The 21629-nt window shown below is 37.9% G+C and overlaps 1 protein-coding gene across 4 annotated transcripts in view; it reads left to right on the top strand.

Moving 5' to 3' along the window:
* The first annotated feature begins 533 nt into the window (after window positions 1–533).
* The window catches only part of ret (ret proto-oncogene receptor tyrosine kinase), a 42379-nt gene continuing 21283 nt past the window's right edge, over window positions 534–21629 (top strand). Inside the window, exons 1-3 of one of the 4 annotated variants that reach the window (XM_081616004.1) lie at window positions 534–1382; window positions 2636–2759; window positions 2998–6294. In XM_081616004.1, coding sequence (XP_081472130.1) covers window positions 6225–6294 — 70 coding nt within the window. In that variant the 5' untranslated portion in view covers window positions 534–1382; window positions 2636–2759; window positions 2998–6224. Of the gene's footprint in view, window positions 1383–2635; window positions 6295–21629 lie in introns of all 4 variants that reach the window. The other 3 variants (XM_017308991.2, XM_017308990.2, XM_081616005.1) reach the window with 3 other exon arrangements.

Here is a 21629-nt window from a genome sequence, read left to right as displayed (position 1 = left end):
ACACTGTAAAAAATAGTTTCTTTTACTGGTCGGAAAAAACGTGAGTTCATTTTTTTCAAAGTCATAATTTCAACACATCATTCCTACACTTATAAATGTCAGAGTCCAAACTAAATATTTAATTCACACGTTAAATATTTAGTTTACATACTAAATATTTAGCGTGTGATTTAAAATTTTTGGTTGAGAAATTAAATATCTAGTTTGTGAATTCAATATTTAGTCTAAAAGCTAAATATTTAGCTTTCAATAGTTTAAGAACTAAACATTTAGTTCATAAGCTAAATATCTAGCTTCAAGTTAAATATTTAGTTTGGATTTCTGACATTTCTAATATTTAATTTGTCAATTTAGTTGACAAATATTTAGTTTGGAAGCTAAATATTTAATTCAACAGCTAAATAGTTATTTTACAAAAAACTAAATATTTAGCCATAAAGCTAAATATTTAGATTCCAGACTAAATATTTAGCATTCAATTTAAATATTTAGCTCATAAACTTAAGTATTTAGCGTTCAAGTTAAATATTTAGTTTGGATTTCTGACATTTCTAATATTTAATTTGTCAATTTAGTTGACAAATATTTAGTTTGGAAGCTAAATATTTAATTCAACAGCTAAATAATTATTTTACAAAAAACTAAATATTTAGCATTCAAGTTAAATATTTAGTTCATAAACTTAAGTATTTAGCGTTCAAGTTAAATATTTTGTTTGGAATTGTGACATTTGTAAATGTAGGAAAAATGTGTTAAAATGGAGACTTTGAAAAATGAACACCCACATGTTTTTTTCCCTCTGACAGGTTAAAAAAAACTAAAATATTTGCTGTTGATTATTTTTCTGTGTAACTTTACAAACTGAACTCTACACACCAATTTGTGAACTTTTTTTTCCCCACAGAAATCCTGGTTTATTTCACCACAGATGGTCATTTCCTTACAAATTACAGGTTGTGTGGGGTTTTTTTTCACCCTGCTTGCAATAAAAGTTGTTCCTCTTTTTATCGGCTAAAATAAAATGAAATCCCTAAACTGGAAAGCCGGAGTGCCGCGGTGTGGAGAAGGTCATGAAGTGTTCATTTATTATCGTCATTAAACCTCCGGTCGGGCTCTAAACAACATGTCTGCTCCTCTCGGTTTGCGCATAAAACAAGACTGATTAGATCAGATCCACTGATGTGGTACTTAACAAATTAGGCCAAGCGATTCCGCCACACTCCAGGCCGGCCATTACGAGCCGGTTGCCATGGACACGCCTCCTGTTATTGTGTGCCGCCGTGTGCGTGCGCGAGCCATCTGCCGGTACTTTAATAGGGGTCAAGATGCGCCGCTAGCTGGAGAGAGGAGTGTCGCTAATGGGACTGACTCCTCTGCACTCGGTGTGTTGGCAGATTTAGGAAATTACACTGATTCGTTTCATCAAGGCGAGGCCCCATCGAAGCCGCGGCTTTAAAATGTCGGACAAATTACATGGATTTTACAACATGAAGCTGCTAATTAAATTACGGCTTCGTTTTTCTGAGTCGGTTCTCGGGGTGAATGGACGCTGAAGTGATTTATTTGAGGCGTGTCTCTCAGCGTGAGGTCAGGTGTTCATGTCCGCCTTGGTAATTAATTGAAAGCAGAATCAAACTGCTAATCCCGGAAGCAACAAACTACAATAACGCGTTCCGGCTGTGGGGGGTCGTTTGTAAAGCTGCACAGCAGAAATTTTGTTTTTTTTCCCTGACATACGAGTTTTAAAGCATACTTATCACAGTTTCAAACGAAATATTTAATTAGACAGCTAAATATTTAGCCTCAAAGCTAAACATTAAGCTTCGAACTATAGTTTGCAAGCTAAATATTTAGCTTCAAACAAAAAAATTTAGAAAGATAATTTTTAGCATACCATGTTGCTAGTAATCAATATATTTAGCTTACAAAGTATTTAGTTTGATATATAGTTTGCAAACTAAATGGTTTCTATCTTGCTGACTAAATATTGCTTCAACTGAAATATTTAGCTTTCTACTTAAATACTTAATTTGAATCTATATATTTAACTTCAAACTAACTAGCTACAAGCTAACTATTTAGTTAGCAAAGTAAATATTTACCTTGCAATGTAAATATTTAGTTTTAAACTAGTTAGCGAATGAGATATTGATTTAGTTTGTACGCTATTTAGCTTGCTAATTTGTAAACTGTTTAATTTGTAAACTAAATATATTTAGCTTTCTAGCCAAATATTTAGCTTACAACTTACACATTTAGCTTTAAACTAAATATTTAATTAGCAGGCTTATACAAAATATTAGCTTTAAACTAAATATCTCAAAGTTAAATATTTAGTTTATAAACTAACGTAAGTGATTGGTATTTTTCTCGAACCTCTAACAGTAAGTGTGTAGCTAACGTGTGTAGCTTGCTAACTAAATATTTAGCTCCAAGTTTAATATTTAGTTTATAAACTAAGTGTGTATTTAGCTTGCTAACTAAATATTTAGTTTGTAAAATCAGCTGTATAGTTTGTGAACTGCATTTTTATTTTGCTAATGAAATTTGTAGTTTGAAACTGACATTTATAAATGAATTAATGATGCAATAGAAATATTGCTCTGAAAAACGAACCCTTTCTCTCTGTTGACAGGCTAAATAACTCAAATTACTGCAGTGCATTTTTGGCTGTGTAGCATCACAGAGGCAGCAGCTCTTATCCAACCTGCCCAGGCGGTTTGTCTTCCAAGCAGAAGTTGCTCTTTGGGTCCCAATAGGTGTGTCCTGCTTTCTTGAACAAGACCCAAGTCCGTAATAGCTTTTCCAAGCGACTGTGCCAGTAATGGAAACAAAACGCTGATTCTTAAGAAATGAAAATCAATAGTTTATTGGCACATTTGCATGTGATAATAAAGCTTAGCATTGAATAGAAACATGAATTCAAGGTGATGTAAAACATCAGCAGCATCATGAGGAGAATTCACAGCTGTGACGGATGTTATTTTCTGATTTCAGGTTTGAGTTTCTGCTGAACTTAAACACAAAGAAACATCAATAAAACAGACACGATGTGGTCACTCGTGCCATGTTTGCACCAATACGCTGCTATTGATCCGCAGGGCGCCTGCGTCTCAACATGGCTGCGATCTATCGGATATGGAAACTTTATCTCATCTTCAATGAGCTCCTGCTGCTGCTAATGTCACATTAAGATGCCCAAACTCTCCCTCGGTACAGAAGGAAATGATCATAAGATAGGATTAGATTTAGATCCACACGTCCAAGTGAAGCTAAATAATACTTTTTTGATACCAAATGGAAATTAAACAAATCTGTAATGGGAGTGGACGATATGGAATTAAAGTTTTATTATATTTTAATTCCCGCAAATCTGAACCGGAAGTGATCCGCACCATTTAATCAAAGCATAGGTAAACAATGGCTTCAAGACCAGCAAAAAGAAAGTATACTGACACTCTTGACCAACGTGCAACAGATATATTTATCAACAAAATGGCTGCTGTTGGGATTGACCCATATGAGAGAGATAAGAGTGAAAGAAGAGCAACAAGATGGAGGAGCCTGAAATCCACATACGCATACTATCAACGCTTCAACAGATTCATGAAGGATGGACGAACTCCCCGTGTGAATAACGAGGTTCTGGTGACTGGAAGAACAGAAACTCGTAGGCTACCTGTCCGTCTTTGCTAACTAGCAAAATTAGCTTAGCTTAGCAGTAATTATTACCGGTAATTATAGTATTACATGGGGGAGGGTAGCGCACTCAATAAAGAATTACATTTACATAACGCATACCCTGTGTCCATACATACGTTCACATACCTGCACACACATACACCCAACTACAATTATACAGTTCAGTTAAATGTAACTCAAATTAATTTAAATTCTTCAAAGAGTTATTGTAGCTGGTGATAGCAGTTGGCAGGACAGGCTCTCCTGTAGTGGTGTGTGTTACAGTGAATCTGAAGCAGCCTCTGACTGAAGACACTGTTTTCCCAAGACGTTCTGAAGAAGACGACAGTCAGAGTTGGAATTATTTGGAATTCATCATAATAGAAGTGGAGCCTCCGATACAACCAGCAAAAACCCAGCAAGTGGTTTCTGGATGGTAAGTTAACAACAAAACACTCGTCTTTTCCAGCAGCCATTATAAAGCGCATAGAGAGGTAAAACCAGCTGACCAAATGTGCTGGAACTCAGCTCTGGTTGCTAGGTGACTGGCGGAATTCTGCTGAGGTTGCTAGGTAACGGGCGATCCCTGCTGAGTCGTGACGTTACATTTCAAAGGTTTTTCAAATGGATAAAAAACATTAACTTCATCCCAAAAACACAGCGGGTGTCTTTTTCTTTTAGCGCTTGGATTGTTTTCACAAGCAGTTCAGATCCAAGATTAAGTACAAAAATGTGCAAAATTCACATTTTGCTCAACACATCAGCTTTAGGCACAACCCTAAAATAATGGTTATAATTTGACAAAAATAAAAAAAAAGGTTATAAGCTGGAAAAGTGTGAGAATAAAGTTCTCTCATATCAGGTCCAGATGGCTGGAAGTGAAGAAAACATGAAAATACATTGATTCATGATGTCGTTACATTCAGAGGATCCTGCTTTCAGCCTTAAGAGCCGACAGAGTGAATGTTTTTAGTGTTTTCCGTCCTGCCATCTCCTCTGCAGCCTCGCTGTGTTTGACAGTTGAAGAGGAAGGCCACTGGCCTGTGAGGGACTCGGTTCATCGCTGCCCCAGGCTGCAGCATCCAGCCGCACAGCCACAGGGATCCACCACGCCGTAAACACCGCCTGCAGCCTGGACGCATCTGTGAGGGCCAAACCGGGGTCCCACAGGGCTGCTGCAGGGACGCACTGCAAAACAACTACATATTACCAAGCATTTTTGGGCTAGTTTCTCTGGAGAACATCTTAATACACTTAAAGTAAGACGAAACTAACTTACAATAACTTTTCAGCAACATATAGGAGCTTATTTTAAGTAAATAATTATTAATATTGGTGGAAACATAGTTGTTATATGTGAAATATGACATTTTCCTCATTTAAGTTAAAATGTTTTGCTCCACTTGTAGTTTATGTCCCTTCTAGCTAGAACTTTTTTTATCAACATTATTGACATAAAGAAGCTCCCATATATTCCTGAAAAGTTACTTGTTAGTTTTGTGTTATTGTAGGTGTGCTATTATATTTTCACTAAATCCCACACCAAAAACACAAGTTTTTGCAGTGCACACAGCCCAGATCTGATGGATGAATAACTGATAGAGTTAATACGTCTATTTATTCAATAATTTAGCAGCAGAAATGTTTTATGAGTTAAAAAATTTTGCAAATATGATTATCAAATAAAATGATTAATTTAAATAATTTATTACTCACCCTGTAATCAAAACAAGTTCCTGTCTTGCTTAAAAGTTGTTTACAAGTTAGTTTAGTGTTATTGTAAGTGTGCTAAGCTATTCCAGCTAAATCCTAACTATAAACATGTTTGATGTTGAGCTATTTGTCTATTTATTACATTATTTAGTAGCAAAACATGTTTTTGAGTTAACATGTTGCCTATTTTATCTATTTTTTATTAAAAAGCAATTGATTTCAAGTAATTAATTATACAACCTGCAATTAACCAGATTAAAAATTTAAATCAAGTCTCACCACTGTTGCAAATAAATAAGTAAATAAAATTGGGGTCTGTTTCGAGCTTGTGCCCCAGTCTCAGTTTCAGTCTAGCTTCGCCCCTGTCCAGTGCACAGATCCGCAAATGTTACACGAAATAAAAGAGCAAACAAACAAAAACCGGAGAGGAAACCACTCGACAACCAACCTGAAGCACATCTAGAGATGATTATAAATCATTTCCTCCCTGCGGAGCGTTAATGAGATAACGAACCTGCCGGTTAATTATTGCTCTTAAATTTCCTGTGGATGCTGCGCTACCTGCAGCGGAAGCAGCGGGGCAGTGAAGCAGTCAACCTCCTCCTCCTCTTCCTCATCCTCCTCTTCCTCCCCATCCAGGCAGCAGCAGCCAGTCTGCGGGACACCGAGGACTTCACCCAGCTTCCCCCCGGAGCGGAGGACGCACTCCGGCCGTTTTATCGCGACGACCTCCGCTCTGACTTGATTTTTTTCTTCTTCTTCTTCCCGGTTGAAGCAAAGTTTTGGAATTCGTGTCTTCATCGGGAAACTTTCACCTATGGTTCGTGAATATGGAGCCAAGTTGTGGTTTCTCTCCGGGAAACGTCGCTGCGCTGCAGCTGCTGCTGCTGCTGTTCGGAGGTAAGACGGAGTTTAATCTCAGTTTAATGTTAAAGCTGCAGGATGACGAGGGAAAAAGGTGATTATAATATTTATATGAAATGTAGCTGAAGGTGCTTGAAAATGAACAAAAACTATTAAATATCATGAGACTTTATGATTAATTATGCAGGCTGAATAAATATATTATTCAACCGAATAATAGATGTTAAAGACGAACTGATCAGGTTTTTCCTGGCCAATATCAATCTGATCATCTTCAAAGTCAAACCTGCCAATTTTGATTAATCACTTTTATCTGGAGGACATTGAGAAAACTCAGCTGAACCTTTGTCCCTGTTTTTGTGGTAATAATCTTCACCGTTTTCACAGTTACAATTAAATTATTACAAAAAGCATTAAAATGTACAAAAACTTTTTTTCTCCATTTTATCCCACAACATTTTATGCTATTTTATTGTAAAACATCACATACAACAGTGAGATGTTGTTTGTATTGAATCATTATGTAATATATTGTAAAATAAACATAAACTAAATAACATATGTAATTAAAAAAGCTTGAATTTGCAGGGATCTAATTAAACAGGAAGTTAATTATTAAATAGATTATCCCAGTTTATGCATCAAAGCATATTTCTCTAGTCTTCTTTTTTCTAAATGCACTTGGTTGATGCATTTGTAGTCATTTATACACCAAACATGATGCATTTTATGGAAAATCTTGAAGAATAATTAAATTTTCCGGGTTTTTTTTAGCTGATCTTGAGTCAAATCTGATCAAGGACCAGTTTGTGACCAGTTATTTCATCCCAGACTTTCCACAATTAAAGAGGCAGACAGGAAAAAAGTACATCTGAGAAGTCCGAATGCACTTTTCTTTTTTCCACAAAGCAACCTGAACATGAAGCGCAGCGCAGAAATCTGGCATTGTGCGCTGGTTGTTATGTGTGGCATGGCTGAGGAGTCAAATAAACATCATAATCCCATTCACAATCCTGGAGCCCAACTGTACCAACACTGTCTCCTCATGCAGGCTAAATATAAACCTGCTTTTCTCTGCTAGCATGCAGAACGTGAAAATCAAGTAAAAACAGGCCAATATGTGCAACTCCTGGTTTTAAAATGTGACTAAAAGCAACTCCGGAGGTTTCTATCCCTGCTTTAATCAAGGATAAACCCTATTAGAAGCTGTAAGTGGTCATAAACAACGCCGTAACGGTTGTAAACAAGTCTATTTCATGTCAGCAAATCCCCCAGGGCAGGGCCGGCCCAAGGCATAAATGGCTGCTTAGGACCCCCACACCACCAGGGGGCTCCAAGAGCACCAAGCCACCATGATTGAAATATAGATATACCCTTAAAATAACATTAGGTAATACAAACTATTGTGAAAAAACTTCCAGATTTTTTTTTTTACACAAATGTTTATTGTTATTGATTTCTGCTGCCTCTTTTGGGGAAATATATCAAACTTGTCAACTAAATTTTGTTTATCTGCTGATGTTACTTTTAAAAAGCTAAAATTATATGACACATTTAAATACACTGCAAAAACACAAAATCTTATCAAGTATTTTTGGTCTAGTTTCTAGTGAAAATATCTTATCACACTTGAAATAAAACAAAACTAACTCATAAGTAACTTTTCAGCAAAATACAGGAATAATCCATGAATATTGATGAAAAACTTCTTGTTCCATTGGCTAATTATTTAATTTATAAAGTGGGAAAAACGTCTTATTATAAGTGAAATAATCTGCCAGTGGAAATAGAATTATTTCATCAATATTAGGGAATTATCTACTTAAACCAAGCTCCTAAATCTCGCTGAAAAGTTACTTGTAACTTAATTTGTCTTATTTCAAGTGTACTAAAATATTTTCACTAGAAACTGGACCAAAATTACTTGGTAGGATCTTATCTTTTTGTAAAGTCGAAATATTTTTTTAGTTTGTTGCTCCTGTAAGGTTAAACTCAACAGCCATAATTTCACTGATACTGATATGATGTAACTAATTACAAAATGATGCTAGTGATAAATATAGAGCAGCATCTGACGTTGATGCTAAAAGAGGGGGAGGGGGCTAAAATAAAAATCTGCTTAGGGCCCCAAAAAGGCTTGGACCGGCCCTGTTGACGCAGCAGTTATCGGCCCCCACAGTGCGGACCGTCGGTCTGGTCTGAGTGTTTTGCTGGTCACGGCCGCCGGCTGTAATTAAATGGGCGCTGACATGTCGACCCCGGCCAAAGAGCGGCGCTCATCACCTGGCTGCCTGTTGCAACAAAGGCCCGGGCGGGCAGGTGTGCAGCAGCTGCTCCCGTCTCTGGGTAAACACCGCCTGTTTGTCTTCTTTAAGCATAAAACATAAAAAATACAGCCTGTTATGCGAGTTACACACACACAGCCCTGGACGTGAAGCACCCTCCACATGACACCACGGATTAATTTACAGCGTGTATTTCTCTTTGACTTTCATCTTAGTTTATTATTTGTACATTTAGACAATCAGATCTTCAGGTTAGTGATTATTTGGGTGTTTCCTGGTGAGGTAATCAAACAAAGGAAATTGGAAATCAGTGGCCAGAGGCTTTAAATGTGAGTTTGTGCTGCAGAAGAACTGGATGCTTCTTGTTTGCCGTTTGAATATTTTATTAGAGTAAAAACATTACAGTTCGGTTCATTTTAAAAAAAATTAAATACACTAAGAAATAAGTTATCAAAACTAGGAAAGGACGTTATTGAAACATCGTCAATGTAAACGATTAATTAAGCGACTATTTCCCTAAAAATACGTTTTCTCTTGTATGTAAATCTTTCCATAACATGAAGGGATAAATGTTTATGTATTGCGGGCCTCTGGACTTGCCAAAGCGCCATTTGCTACTACAGCCTCGCCTTCGTAGCGCATCCGTAGTTTTTGTCTCAGACGTTGAAGCTGCTCCGTCATACAGTTCAGTTGAATCTGCGCTATTAAGTTTATACTTAAGTAGTTTGTTGGAAGTTTATAATTCTAAACAGAACCGTATAAAGTGCATTTTTCATCCCAAACCGGACTCCGTTTGGTCCATTCCTCTTTCCTTTCTGGTTTGGCTCCGCCATCTTAGTTTATCTCTCCCCTTCAGAATGACGAGCGGCGCCCCCTGCTGGATGGAGGCCAAACTACAACTCTAAAAGAAGGTCTAAGCGGCCTTTATTAGTTAATCTGATGGAGCTAATTTTATTTTGACAAACCATTGATCGACTAGTCAAGCCATTAATCATTCCTATTCAGAACTATTCACAATTTCACACCACGCCACAATTTCAATATGTTCTCAATTAACTCACAGTTTAAGTGCAGTTGCTGTATTGCAACCAGTTTCCTATTTCATCAAAACAAACTGATTTAGTATCACTGCTTCAGCATAGAGGCCAGAATATGGAGGAAAATCCCTGTCTAGAACCACCTATGACCCCCAGTATTCACTAATACTTGAGACTGTTTCTAAAAACACTTATAACTGCCAAATTTAATAGTTAAAAACGCCAGTTAAACCTTTATATGCATTAATAAACACAGTGAAACCATGTTATTGATACATGAGAAGCTAATATCTACAGCTTTTGATATCTCTATTCTTGAATGTACCCATTTTTATCTGATTAAACGGTTGTCAGAATAACTGACTACTGAAATAATCTGTAGCTGCAGCTCTAATTTAAACATTTGCCTACATTTTTCAATGCTTCTGCATGAAATTATGTGTTTATTTTAAGGATTTCTTGTTTTAAGAATAAATTAGAGCAGCTTTCTCTCTTCAGCTGCTCTATGTGCATCCAAATTAACCGATCCCGTTAACATCTCGAAGCAGCGCATCGATCCGTTTATCTTCCCTGTGACCTTGCTGCTGCAGCGTTGACCCGGCGTCGCTCTCTGACCTCTGAAACCAGAGACCTGCCCCTCCCCCCCACAGCCTCCTCAGCTGCTCCTCTTCCTCCCCAATTTGGAGAAATCATTTACATCAGCATCTTTTTGCTTCTGAGAAGGACCAGAACAATAAATCTCATTTGATACTTGCTGCTATTTGATTTAGCTCCTTATTGTATTATGTAATTCAGTGAAGCTGGTGCTCTTGTGGTTCATGTGGACGGAGAATCAATGTCCCGCCTGCTGCCACTTTGTCTTCTTAGTATAATTAGAGCATGAAAGAATTTAGACTTTAACATTAAACTGTAAAAAAGTTACATTTCCACATGTTTTTATTGATTTTAAAGATGTTCAGCTGTTCTGCCTGAACTTTATTTACATTTTAAAAAGAAGTAAATGAAGGAATAAAAAACACATTTTTGGCTCAGATGTAGCTCTGTATTAGTTCTGAAATGATTAATGGTGATGAATCAATTATTGAAATAAATTGAAAAACAAAGTGCAAACCATGATGGAGCTCAAAGTCCACTGAATAGGGCTGAAATGATTAATCGTGATTAATTGTGATTAATTAATGATGATTAATTGATTTTTGAAGTAATTTTTATCTAATTTAATATTCAATTAATCATTTACTGGAGTACAGAGACTGAAAAAAGGCCATTTGCTGAAAGAAAGAGACACTCAGAACAGTAATTAAGTCAAAGCTGTTCTATAAATGTATATATACACATTTTGCATTTAAGAAAAAAAAACTTTTTCTGTCAGATGTTTTTATAATGGTTCAATAGCCTGTGGATCCAATAAAAATGCAAATTAGCATCAGACACATTCTGTCCCAATCGATTGACTTCATGTATGAATAGAAGAGGATCTAATGCACATCCCTGGGGAACCCCATTGTGAACTGGCACAACTTCAGAACACAGATTGTTATATTTCATACATTTTGAGATAATTTGTAACCAATCAACCAGAGTCCTGCAGTGTGGCTGAAACTCTTCTGTCCACACGGTTCAAACTCGAGGCCCCCGGGCCGAAACCAGGCCGCCGTAAAGCTTAATGTGGCCCAGACAGAAACTTAAATGTAGCCTTTAAAATAAACGTTGGGAACAGTTTTCAGTCGAAGAGGAAAAAATTCTGAATTTTTCTTTTAGAATTTTGACTTTTTTCTCAGAATTTCTCAGAATTATTCAGACTTTAATCTTTAAGATCAAAAGTCAGAATTATTGGATAAACAATCTGAATTCTGTCTTTTGATCTCATTAAAGCCAAAATTCATTTTTTTCCATAGTTTTCATATTTGTAGTACCAAATTACATCAGTGTGAAATTATATTCAGTATTATTCAGCTATATAGAGGGCAGAGCGGCCATTTATTCATATTTTAGAGGTTTGTTAATGGGTTTTACCGACACGTTTTGCTGCCACTGGCCCTTTAAGGACATTCATAATCTCTATTTTGCCCCAAAATCAAAATGAGTTTGACATCCAGCTCTAGTCAGCTCAGGGTCAGACTTCCTCTCATGCATGGCTGGAATCTAATTTCCTTCGGTGAAAGGACAAGGAGACAGGGATCGAAGTGTCGCCCCGGGGGCATTTAGCCGCCACCCTCGGCTTCATGGGTTTTGACAAGTTGTTTTCCAGTCGCGCTGCGTTTGACCCGGCGCTCGCCAGGAACGGAGCGAAGGACGAGCGCGGCTCTTTGTGTCTGCGCGGATCTGCAGACACAAAGAGGTGAAGGAAAGATCGCAGGGAAAAACTTTCTCACAAAATGAAACGGCGCATCTCTCCCTCTGAAATCACCGTTTATCATATTCCTCTTTTATTTTCATATTAAACCAGTAAAACACCCAGTCAACATGTTTACATGTGTTTTCCTCAAGCTGCACTGGTACAGTTGGTCCAACAGGGCCCTCATAGGCAAACCCAGTCGTGTGCTAATTATAGTTGCGTTGTTATTGGTTTAAAATGGTGATTTTTATTTATCAAATTGTAATGAAAACTCTCCAAACCAACCTGATTGAATCGCTGCAGAGAAACTGTTGCCCACTCTCTGTGGCAGAACGGTTTTACTACTGTGGTGAGTTTCTGTGAAACGACCCGTTTGGGAAAACGCCACAGCTTCTCAACCGACTTGAAGCTGCAGCAACTTCAGACAAATATGTTTCACATGTTTGTTGAAACTGTCACTATGTTGTGACAGTATGAGGCAGATAATCTGTGAAAATGTATCCTAGTGCTAACTAGAAACAACCAATCAGAGCCAGGAGGCGGGTCTTAGCGCTGTTAATCACCCTCTTTGCTATGTTGTAGCTAGCGAAGCCTGTTGTGAATGCCAAAGCTAGTTAGCATAGCCACAGATGATGGCAGATAAACGGCTTTATCTGCCGTCACACAGAGCAGATAAAACAGCACATACATGAGGATGATTGACAGCGTTAAGACTTCCTGTTGACTCTGATTGGTTGCTTTTGGTCGGGAGCGCTGCTTTTCTTCAGACGGCAATATTAGCTCAAGTAGGAGGTGAGGAAAAGATGGATCTTTTCACAGATTATCTGTCTCCTAACAAACATGGTGAACAAATATGGAATAAAACATATTCCTTATAAACGCTACGTACTGCAGCTTTAAAAAGTAACTTTCACTGTTTTATGCAGATAAATTGTCTTAAATTGTCATTGATTGTTCTGTCTGTCCTTCTGTCATGTAAAACCGTCTCAGTGCTGCCCTCTCTGGGTTGAATGGTGGCAACTGCAGTTGAATTACAAAGGTGCAGCTTGGTTAGCATCTACTCAGGTAAAAACCACCTGACTCAGACACGCCCCCCAGTGGTGAGGCAGGAGTTAGAAAGGCAGGCGTTCATAATGGCGTTTCTAAGTTTGCATGTGTGATTTATGTGTGACGTAGAAAAAGTTGCTAAATTTGTAGCTTTTTAGTTGCCAAAGTAAGCAACAAGGTTTCAGTGGAATTGTTCAAATTGAGTTTGTGGGCGGAGCTACAGGTTCGTTTAAAGTCCAGATCCTCATGGGCCTTTTTGTTGTGTTTACTTGCATATGACTCTACATTTCTGTAAAATCTGGCGTTCCACAAGGTTCAGCTGTGGGTCCCTTAATGTTTCTTTTGCATCTTTTAATTATCTTTCCATATTTAATCTTTTCCTGTCATTTCCTTTCACGTCTGTGCAGATGACGTCCAGTTGTGCATGTTTTTAAGCCTCTTCTGCAGGATAATTTGCATTTTTTGATTGTCTAGCTAAATTAAAGTTTAGTCCACACAATCTGAGAATTATATTTGGTTCTGCTTGTATTTCTTGATTCTTTCATTTAAGAAAACATTTACACTTGGCGCCTCCTGCCAGTCGAGGGAAATTAATTCCTGTATTTTAATTTCCGTCTGAGCAAAACGTCACGTTTGCATTTATTACACGTTTCTGTTTCTGTACTTTTTTTTAGAAGGAAATGAGACTTGCATGTTATTTTATCATTTTTAGTGATTTTACCAAATAATTAACAGTAACTGCATTATCAGCATATTACTTAATGGATGATGAAAATAAACTGATAATATTACAACTTTATTCTCCTGATTTAATGTTTTATTTAGTGTTTTTTCTTAGTATGGCTCCAATACTCAGTTGTAAAACCAACTAATCAACAAAGAAATAATCAAAATGGAAACTAAAAGCTAAACACCCAAAGATTAAACAGGAATGATAAAAAAGTCAAAAAATGACCAGAAAATTAACAGTTTTGAGTAAATTCTAGTTAAATTTCTCGCCTGGGTTTGTAGTAAATGTGACTGAATGTCTCTTAGTTTCCAAGCTTCAGCTTCCTGTCCACCACAAGTTGCGTCTGTTTCTCCGTGTCCCTGTCAAAGCCCGCTAATGGCCGCCCAGGCTGGAACCACGTGTCCGGCTTTTAAAGCCGCAGTGTCCCTGAGGAATCCCTGAACCCAGTTTGTACTTACTGCAGCCAAACCCTGCGGGAGAATCTCTATTAGATTTCCTGATGACTGATGAACATGAATCATTGGATCTCGGCTCTTGTATCCTCCCAGGGCTAATAGGATTACATTACGGAGTAATTGATTATTATGTTATGGTATGCATCATGGCAAACTGAGTAATCCGCTACCTGGAGCCCGACTGCCTCCTCCGAAGCCGCATCAAATGTCTCATTACTCTGATGAAAAGTTTGATGCGCGTGTCATCGTTAACAGGAAATGGCTTCCCTCCTCACTGTGATGCGTCCAGAGAAAACAACGATAAACAGATCAGAAGATGGGAAAGAAGTCATGATAGTACAAGAATAAAGTCAGAATATTATGAGAATAAAGTCAAAATATTATGAGAATAAAGTCAAAATATTATGAGAATAAAGTCAGAATATGAGAATAAAGTCAGAATATTATGAGAATAAAGTCAGAATATGAGAATAAAGTCAAAATATTATGAGAATAAAGTCAAAATATGAGAATAAAGTCAAAATATGAGAATAAAGTCAGAATATGAGAATAAAGTCAGAATATTATGAGAATAAAGTCAAAATATGAGAATAAAGTCAAAATATTATGAGAATAAAGTTGAAATATTATGAGAAAAAGTCAAAATATGAGAATAAAGTCAAAATATAACCACTTTGACATTATCTCTGTATTCTGTTTTATAATGTCATTATCATTATATTATAACTGTATTCTCTTAATATTATGACTTTATTTTCATATTTTTATGATTTTATTCTCTTAACTCTCAGAATATTTTGACTTTACGTTTAATACTCAAAATGTTTTAACTATTTTCACATGTTTTGTCTTTATTTTCATATTATTATGTCTTCATTCTTCTAATATTATGACTTTATTCTCAGATAATTTTATGACTTTATTCTTCTAGTATTATGACTTTATTTTCATATTTTTACGGCTTTGCTCTTGTGGTTTTATGACTTCAGGAATACTGTGTGCATTCAGATCAATACCGTCTTTCATAAGTGAAACTCCGGTTGGATGTGCAGCTTTTTAGTTAATTGCAGAGCCGCTGCCATTACTGCTCCGTCTTCAGAGCGATCAGGACTTCGGAGTGACTGTAATATTTGTTTTGTTTTTATCTTCATCCCATAACTGCGCCTTAATGCGGCCGGGCTCAGAGGCTCTGCAATAGATGATGGATTATTTGGAAACATGGATACTGATTAACCAAACTGTGCAGCAGAGATGATTGGATATATGCAGCCTCCAGCGTCCGTCTCATCAGTGGAAAACAATCAGCTTCCCTGATGATTACTGCAGTTATTGATCGCTTCTGTAGCCTGATATTCTGCTTCTTGTTGATTGCACTGATGGCTCTGGTGTGTAATTTTTCTGAGGATTCTCCATGCTTTGCTTCTCCAGTTGTGATTTTTATAATCAGAGGTGGTGGCGGGATACGCCATGAGCTCATAGCTGGTAAATCTGTCCGCCGGAGCACCGCGTTGCGGTAATTGAGTTCCTGTCTTTGTCTGGGGCGATGGGAAGGGCGTCCCACCCTATCAGCCGCGTCCAGGCTGACTGTGCGATCAGCCGCTGTCCTTTTTGTTCTCACTCTGTTAAAGCTGCAGGCACATTTTAAACTAAATCTCCCCAAAAAGCCCACCGTAAACATAATTCAGCACCTGAAGATTACACACTGCTCAGAACTTTGTAACTGACAGCCATCTTGGTAGGCAGTTGCTACACTGCAAAAACACAAAATCAAACTGTTGTTGCTGCTAAACTATCCATCCATCCATTTTCTTGCACCCTTGTCCCTCAGTGGGGTCAGGAGGTGCTGGTTCCTCTCCACCTAGTGTACCGGGCGAGAGGCGGGGTCACCTGGACAGGTGGCCAGTCTGTCGCAGGGCAACACAGAGACACACAACCATGCACACACACACTCACACCTAGGGGCAATTTGGAGAGGCCAATTAACCTGACAGTCATGTTTTTGGACTGTGGGAGGAAACCGGAGTACCTGGAGAAAACCCACCATGCACAGGGAGAACATGGAGACTCCATGCAGAAAGACCGGGAATTGAACCCAGAACCTTCTTGCTGCAAGGCAACAGCTCTACCAACTGCTCCACTATGCAGCCCACTGCTAAACTATTGAATAAATAAACATAATAGACCAACATCAAATATATTTGTTCATTACTTTTGTTATTCAGCCATCAGATTGGTGCTGCCCCAGTCTGTGAGCACTGCAAAAACACAAAGTATTTTTGGTCCAGTTTCTAGTCTAAATGTCTTAGTTCACTTGAAATAAGACAAAACTAAATTACAAGAAACAGGAGCTTGTTTTGAGTCAATAATCCTTAATATTGATTGAAAACTGTTTCCATTAGCAGATACTTCACTTACAGCAAGACATTTTCCTCATGCTACAAGTCAAATAATCTATAAAACTGGTACTTTTTGATGAATGTTAAGGAATTATTTACTTGAAACAAATTTATATTTACTGGTGAAAAGTTACTCATAAGTTACTTTGTCTTATTTCAACAGTACCGAGTCATTTGGACTTAAAACTAGACCAAAACACTTGGTGAGATTTTGTGTTTTTGCAGTGTATGGGATTGCTATGACAGTAGATCTGCTGGGCGATAAATTATTCCAGAAGTTATCGTGATAAACAAAAATATTCTGGTTTTAGGACCATTTTCCAGTAATTTAATGGCAACAGCATAACATTAATGCCAGAACTCATTCTCAAAGATCAATGAACTTTAAATTCTAATGAATATTTAACACTGGAAGGCATTTTAAATATCCAAAACAAACAAACAAAATGATAAATAAGATGAATTATGAAGGCTCAGTAAATAAAACTGAGACCAAAGCAGCAGACTGAAGAGTTTTATCATCCAGTTTTTGAGAAAAACGATAAATCCACCAATGGAAATTATTGAGTTTGTTTGAATTAATCATGTGATTAATTGAGTTATTGATTAGAGTTAGCTCTCGCCGCGTTCCTATCTAACTTTATAACTATTACTCAATCATAATTTTTGAGTAATTTACCCTCCTCTGTGTAAAACTAAGTTAAATATCAGGAATATTTACTGTCATACTAGCTAAATTAGCCTAGCTAATGTAGCTTTTATCTGCTAGCTAAGTACTAGGTACTGACTCTGCCAGTCACCAGAACCTCGTTCTTCCTTTACAAATCCGTTTAAACGTTGATTATAGCCGTTTATGTTCGAACTCTTTCACTGGTGAACAGAGATCAGAAGCAGCTTGTTCACATCGTCTGACATGTTTTCCTTTTCTGTCCCATCCCGACAGCGGCCATTTTGTTGGTATACAATTCTCCTGCACATTGGTGAGTGGGCTAGCGAGCGCAGTGAGCGCTGATTGATGGCGTTTCTCTTCTTTGACGGGCGCTTCATGTTTTTCACCATAAAAATCTTCAACAGCAGAAAAAACTTGCTACATTTGTCGCTAGTTGCTTTAAAAAGTTGCCACAAAGTGCTTCCTTTGACTCCCTCCACATTGTTGGCTCATGGTGCCAACGATTGACCACGCCCCCTTAGCTCATCTTAGCTCCGCCCACTTTGGCAGAACTTTTCATAATTGCTTTGGGGGCGGGGTTTATCTTCTCAGTTTGGTATTCCTACTTCTGAGAGTAGTAACTCCAAACTATTTGGGTAATAAATTTGCTTATTCACAGATTTTTTCATGCAGAATATCTCCAATAAAATGGACTTTGGGAAGTTAAAATACGTAGACGCAATGCTGTCTGACACGCTATTGGCTGATGCTAGCAATGTAGCCAATCCAGGAGCAACATTATTTTCCTTGGCTCTGATTGGCTGATCCCTGAATAAAAAAAACAGAAGTCAAAAAGATCAAACAGGAAGAAAAACAGAAAAGGTCCTGAAGACGATCCCAGTTTTTTGCCTCTTGTGATGTCACTAACCCAAACGAACACAAAGCAGACAGAGGAGTTTCTTTTTCGTTTCGCTTTTTAAAAACTTTCTAAAACTCTGCCGTGGAAATCTGTCCTTCAATACCCAGCTGTGTTTTTATCCTCAGTACATTCTGTTGTGCAAAAAATGAAAATAACCAAACGGCGTCTTTAAAATACAAAATAATTAAATGTTTTCCAGTCTTATGTAAGCCCAGTGTCGGCCCACGCAGCCGTGCATGATATCTGTTGTAAACACAGATTGCTACAAGAGTCGTCCTGTTCAAACACGGACTCTGTTTGCAGAATCACTTAATCTGGGTTTTCCTGAAACGAAGCCTCATGCGGAGCCTGAGCATCACTTTTATAGCCGATTGAAGGCTGTAAAACGTCTTTTTTATGTCGTTAATGTTTAAACTCTTTGGTGCGACACAAACAAACAGGTCCTAACCCGGGACGCTCCAGAAAAATCTGCATTTATATCACAGCTGTGTTAAAATACATTAGAATAAAGTTAAAACTAATTTAAAATAACTCTAAAATGTATTACTAGACTTTATTTCCACTCAGTATTCCTCCCATTGTCTAAAGCAACTTATTACTCTGAACAACGATTATTTTATTGATTATTCAATTGATAATGTTTGACGATTAATCGGATAAAAATATATGCACATCCTGCTTATTTTTCATTTAACCACTTAAGCCTGTTTTATAACAAATTAAAAGTAAGAAAGAAAATAATGAAATTCCTTTTTAATAAAAAATAAAAATTTTATTCAGTATAAGATGAATATGCAGCTAAAAACATTCTGTTTACTAATCTGTTTATTATTTTTGGTCTGTAAACTCGGGTTAATGATTAATTCAGTAATTGATTAATCATGATAAATTGAAGGATTGGTGGCTCTTCCTTCCACTCAACTTTCTACCTGTATGGTTGAATATACCAATATGTGAAGAGCAACTCAATTATGTGGTTTAGAAATGTTTATTTCTTTTCATTTTTTATTTAATCCCATTATAATAGATACAAATAGTTCATTTAACATCTAAAATATATCATGAATGAAAACTATTACAGCCATATTTAAAAAAACACAAAAAAAATAAACAAAACTTCACTGCTAGTTGCTTAAGCATAATAATTAAAAAAATATTTTAAATGCAGAAAGAAATTTAGTGAAGATTGTTGCCTAAACTGACACCTTAAATTTTCCATCGTCGCTGTTTGAACCCAAATTCTGTTTATTTTAAGTTGTATTTGCTTTTTCTCTCTTAAAAAGTTTTTTATATAAATTTTAAAATATCACACTCTATTAATTGATGAAGTTTCAAAATTGAACACAACTGTAAGAAACTGAACTTTTTTATTGACATAATCATGAAGATTAACAGGAAATACATAATTTTACACTTAATGAAAACACGAGTTTTCTACGTTTTCATCTGAATTACTGATAAAAACAGAGTGACCTCTTCATCCCAGTGGATGAAGGTCACTCTGAGCTTCCCAGTGACCTCTTGACCTGTTAGACACACCGTCGGTTCAGAGGTTTGGAAAGTCGCTGCCGTGGCTCCGCAGAACGTCTCACTCCGTCCATCCAGATAATTAGTCCTGATATAAACGGTTCTCCTTCTGTTGGCTTCAGTCCTGGAAACAAATTGAATGTTGAATGATATAAACAAATTGTGTTGCAGAGCGTCAGGCCGGTGCTGGTGCTGGTGCTGGGGGGGTTTGGTCCCAGTGGCCTGCAGCCAGAACCCCCCCTCACCACTGACTCCCAGTGATGAACAGGTTGGCCCCGGGTTTTATTTGTGGGCCGCTGTCGTCGTCTTTTGATTTACTCGTGCGTTTTCTGTTGATTAAATCTGCTTTATGTGATTTGTAGTAGTTTGCTTTAGAGCGGTTTAGTAAGCCTGAAATAATTATAAAACTAATATTGAGATTATAATAAGTGGAGAGGAGAAATCAGGAGCAGCGGTCTGCGTCTGCATGGTAACAGCGCCCTCCAGTGGCCGTCCTGGGCATTTCAATGAATGTTTCATTCTGATCCATGTTTCATCTGGACGGTCCAAAGATTTGGATTTAAATATTTTATGGCCAAATTTAGCAATTAATGGAGATATCAATTTAATATGATTGATTATTGATTTAGAGTTTATGTTTCCAAAGAAGAAAAGATTTAAACAGAAAATCTGAAAGAATATGATGGATGGATGGATGGATGGATGGATGGATGGATGGATGGATGGATGGATGGATGGATGGACGGTTGGTTGGATGGATGGATGGTTAGTTGGATGGTTGGTTGGATGTTAGTTGGATGGATTGATGGTTGGATGGTTAGTTGGATAGTTGGTTGGATGGTTAGTTGGATGATTGGTTGGATGGATGGATGGATGGATGGATGGATGGATGGATGGATGGATGGTTGATTTGATGGTTAGTTGGATGGTTAGATGGATGGATGGTTAGTTAGATGGATGGATGGATGGATGGATGGATGGATGGATGGATGGATGGATGGATGGATGGATGTTTGGTTGGATGGATGGTTGGTTGGTTTGATGGTTGGTTGGATTGTTAGTAGGATGGATGGATAGATGGTTAGTTGGATGGATGGATGGATGGATGGATGGATGGATGGATGGATGGATGGATGGATGGATGGATGGGTGGTTAGTAGGATGGATGGATGGTTAGTTGGATGGATGGTTAGTAGGATGGATGGTTGGATGGTTAGTTGGATGGATGGTTAGTTGGATGGATGGTTGGATGGTTAGATGAACGGATGGTTGGATGGATGGAAGGTTGGTTGGATGGTTAGTTGGATGGATGGTTAGTTGATGGATGGTTGGATGGTTGGTTTGATGGATGGATGGTTAGTAGGATGGATGGATGGTCGGTTGGATGGATGGATGGATGGATGGATGGTCAGTTGGATGGTTGGTTGGATGGATGGTTGGTTTGATGGATGGATGGTCAGTTGGATGATTGGTTGGATGATTGGATGGATGGAGGGTTGGTTTGATGGATGGTTGGTTGGTTAGTTGGATGGATGGATGGTCAGTTGGATGGTTGGATGGTTGGTTGGATGGTCAGTTGGATGGTTGGTTGGATGGTTAGTTGGATGGTTGGGTGGATGGTTGGATGGTCAGTTGGATGGTTGGATGGTTGGTTGGATGGTGAGTTGGATGGATGGATGGTCAGTTGGATGGTTGGTTGGTTGGATGGTCAGTTGGATGGATGGTTGGACGGTCAGTTGGATGGTTGGATGGATGGTTAGTAGGATGGTTGGATGGTCAGTTGTATGGTTGGATGGATGGTTGTATGGTCAGTTGGATGGATGGTTGGACGGTCAGTTGGATGGTTGGATGGATGGTTAGTAGGATGGTTGGATGGTCAGTTGTATGGTTGGATGGTTGGTTGGATGGTTAGTTGGATGGTTGGGTGGATGGTTGGATGGTCAGTTGGATGGTTGGATGGTTGGTTGGATGGTGAGTTGGATGGATGG

Source organism: Poecilia reticulata, chromosome 15 (genome assembly GCF_904066995.2).
Source record: "Poecilia reticulata chromosome 15, P_reticulata-male-v2, whole genome shotgun sequence".
Taxonomy (NCBI): Eukaryota; Metazoa; Chordata; class Actinopteri; order Cyprinodontiformes; family Poeciliidae; genus Poecilia; species Poecilia reticulata.
Note: the sequence above shows the minus strand (reverse complement) of the source record. Positions and strands in the feature narration are given on the sequence as shown.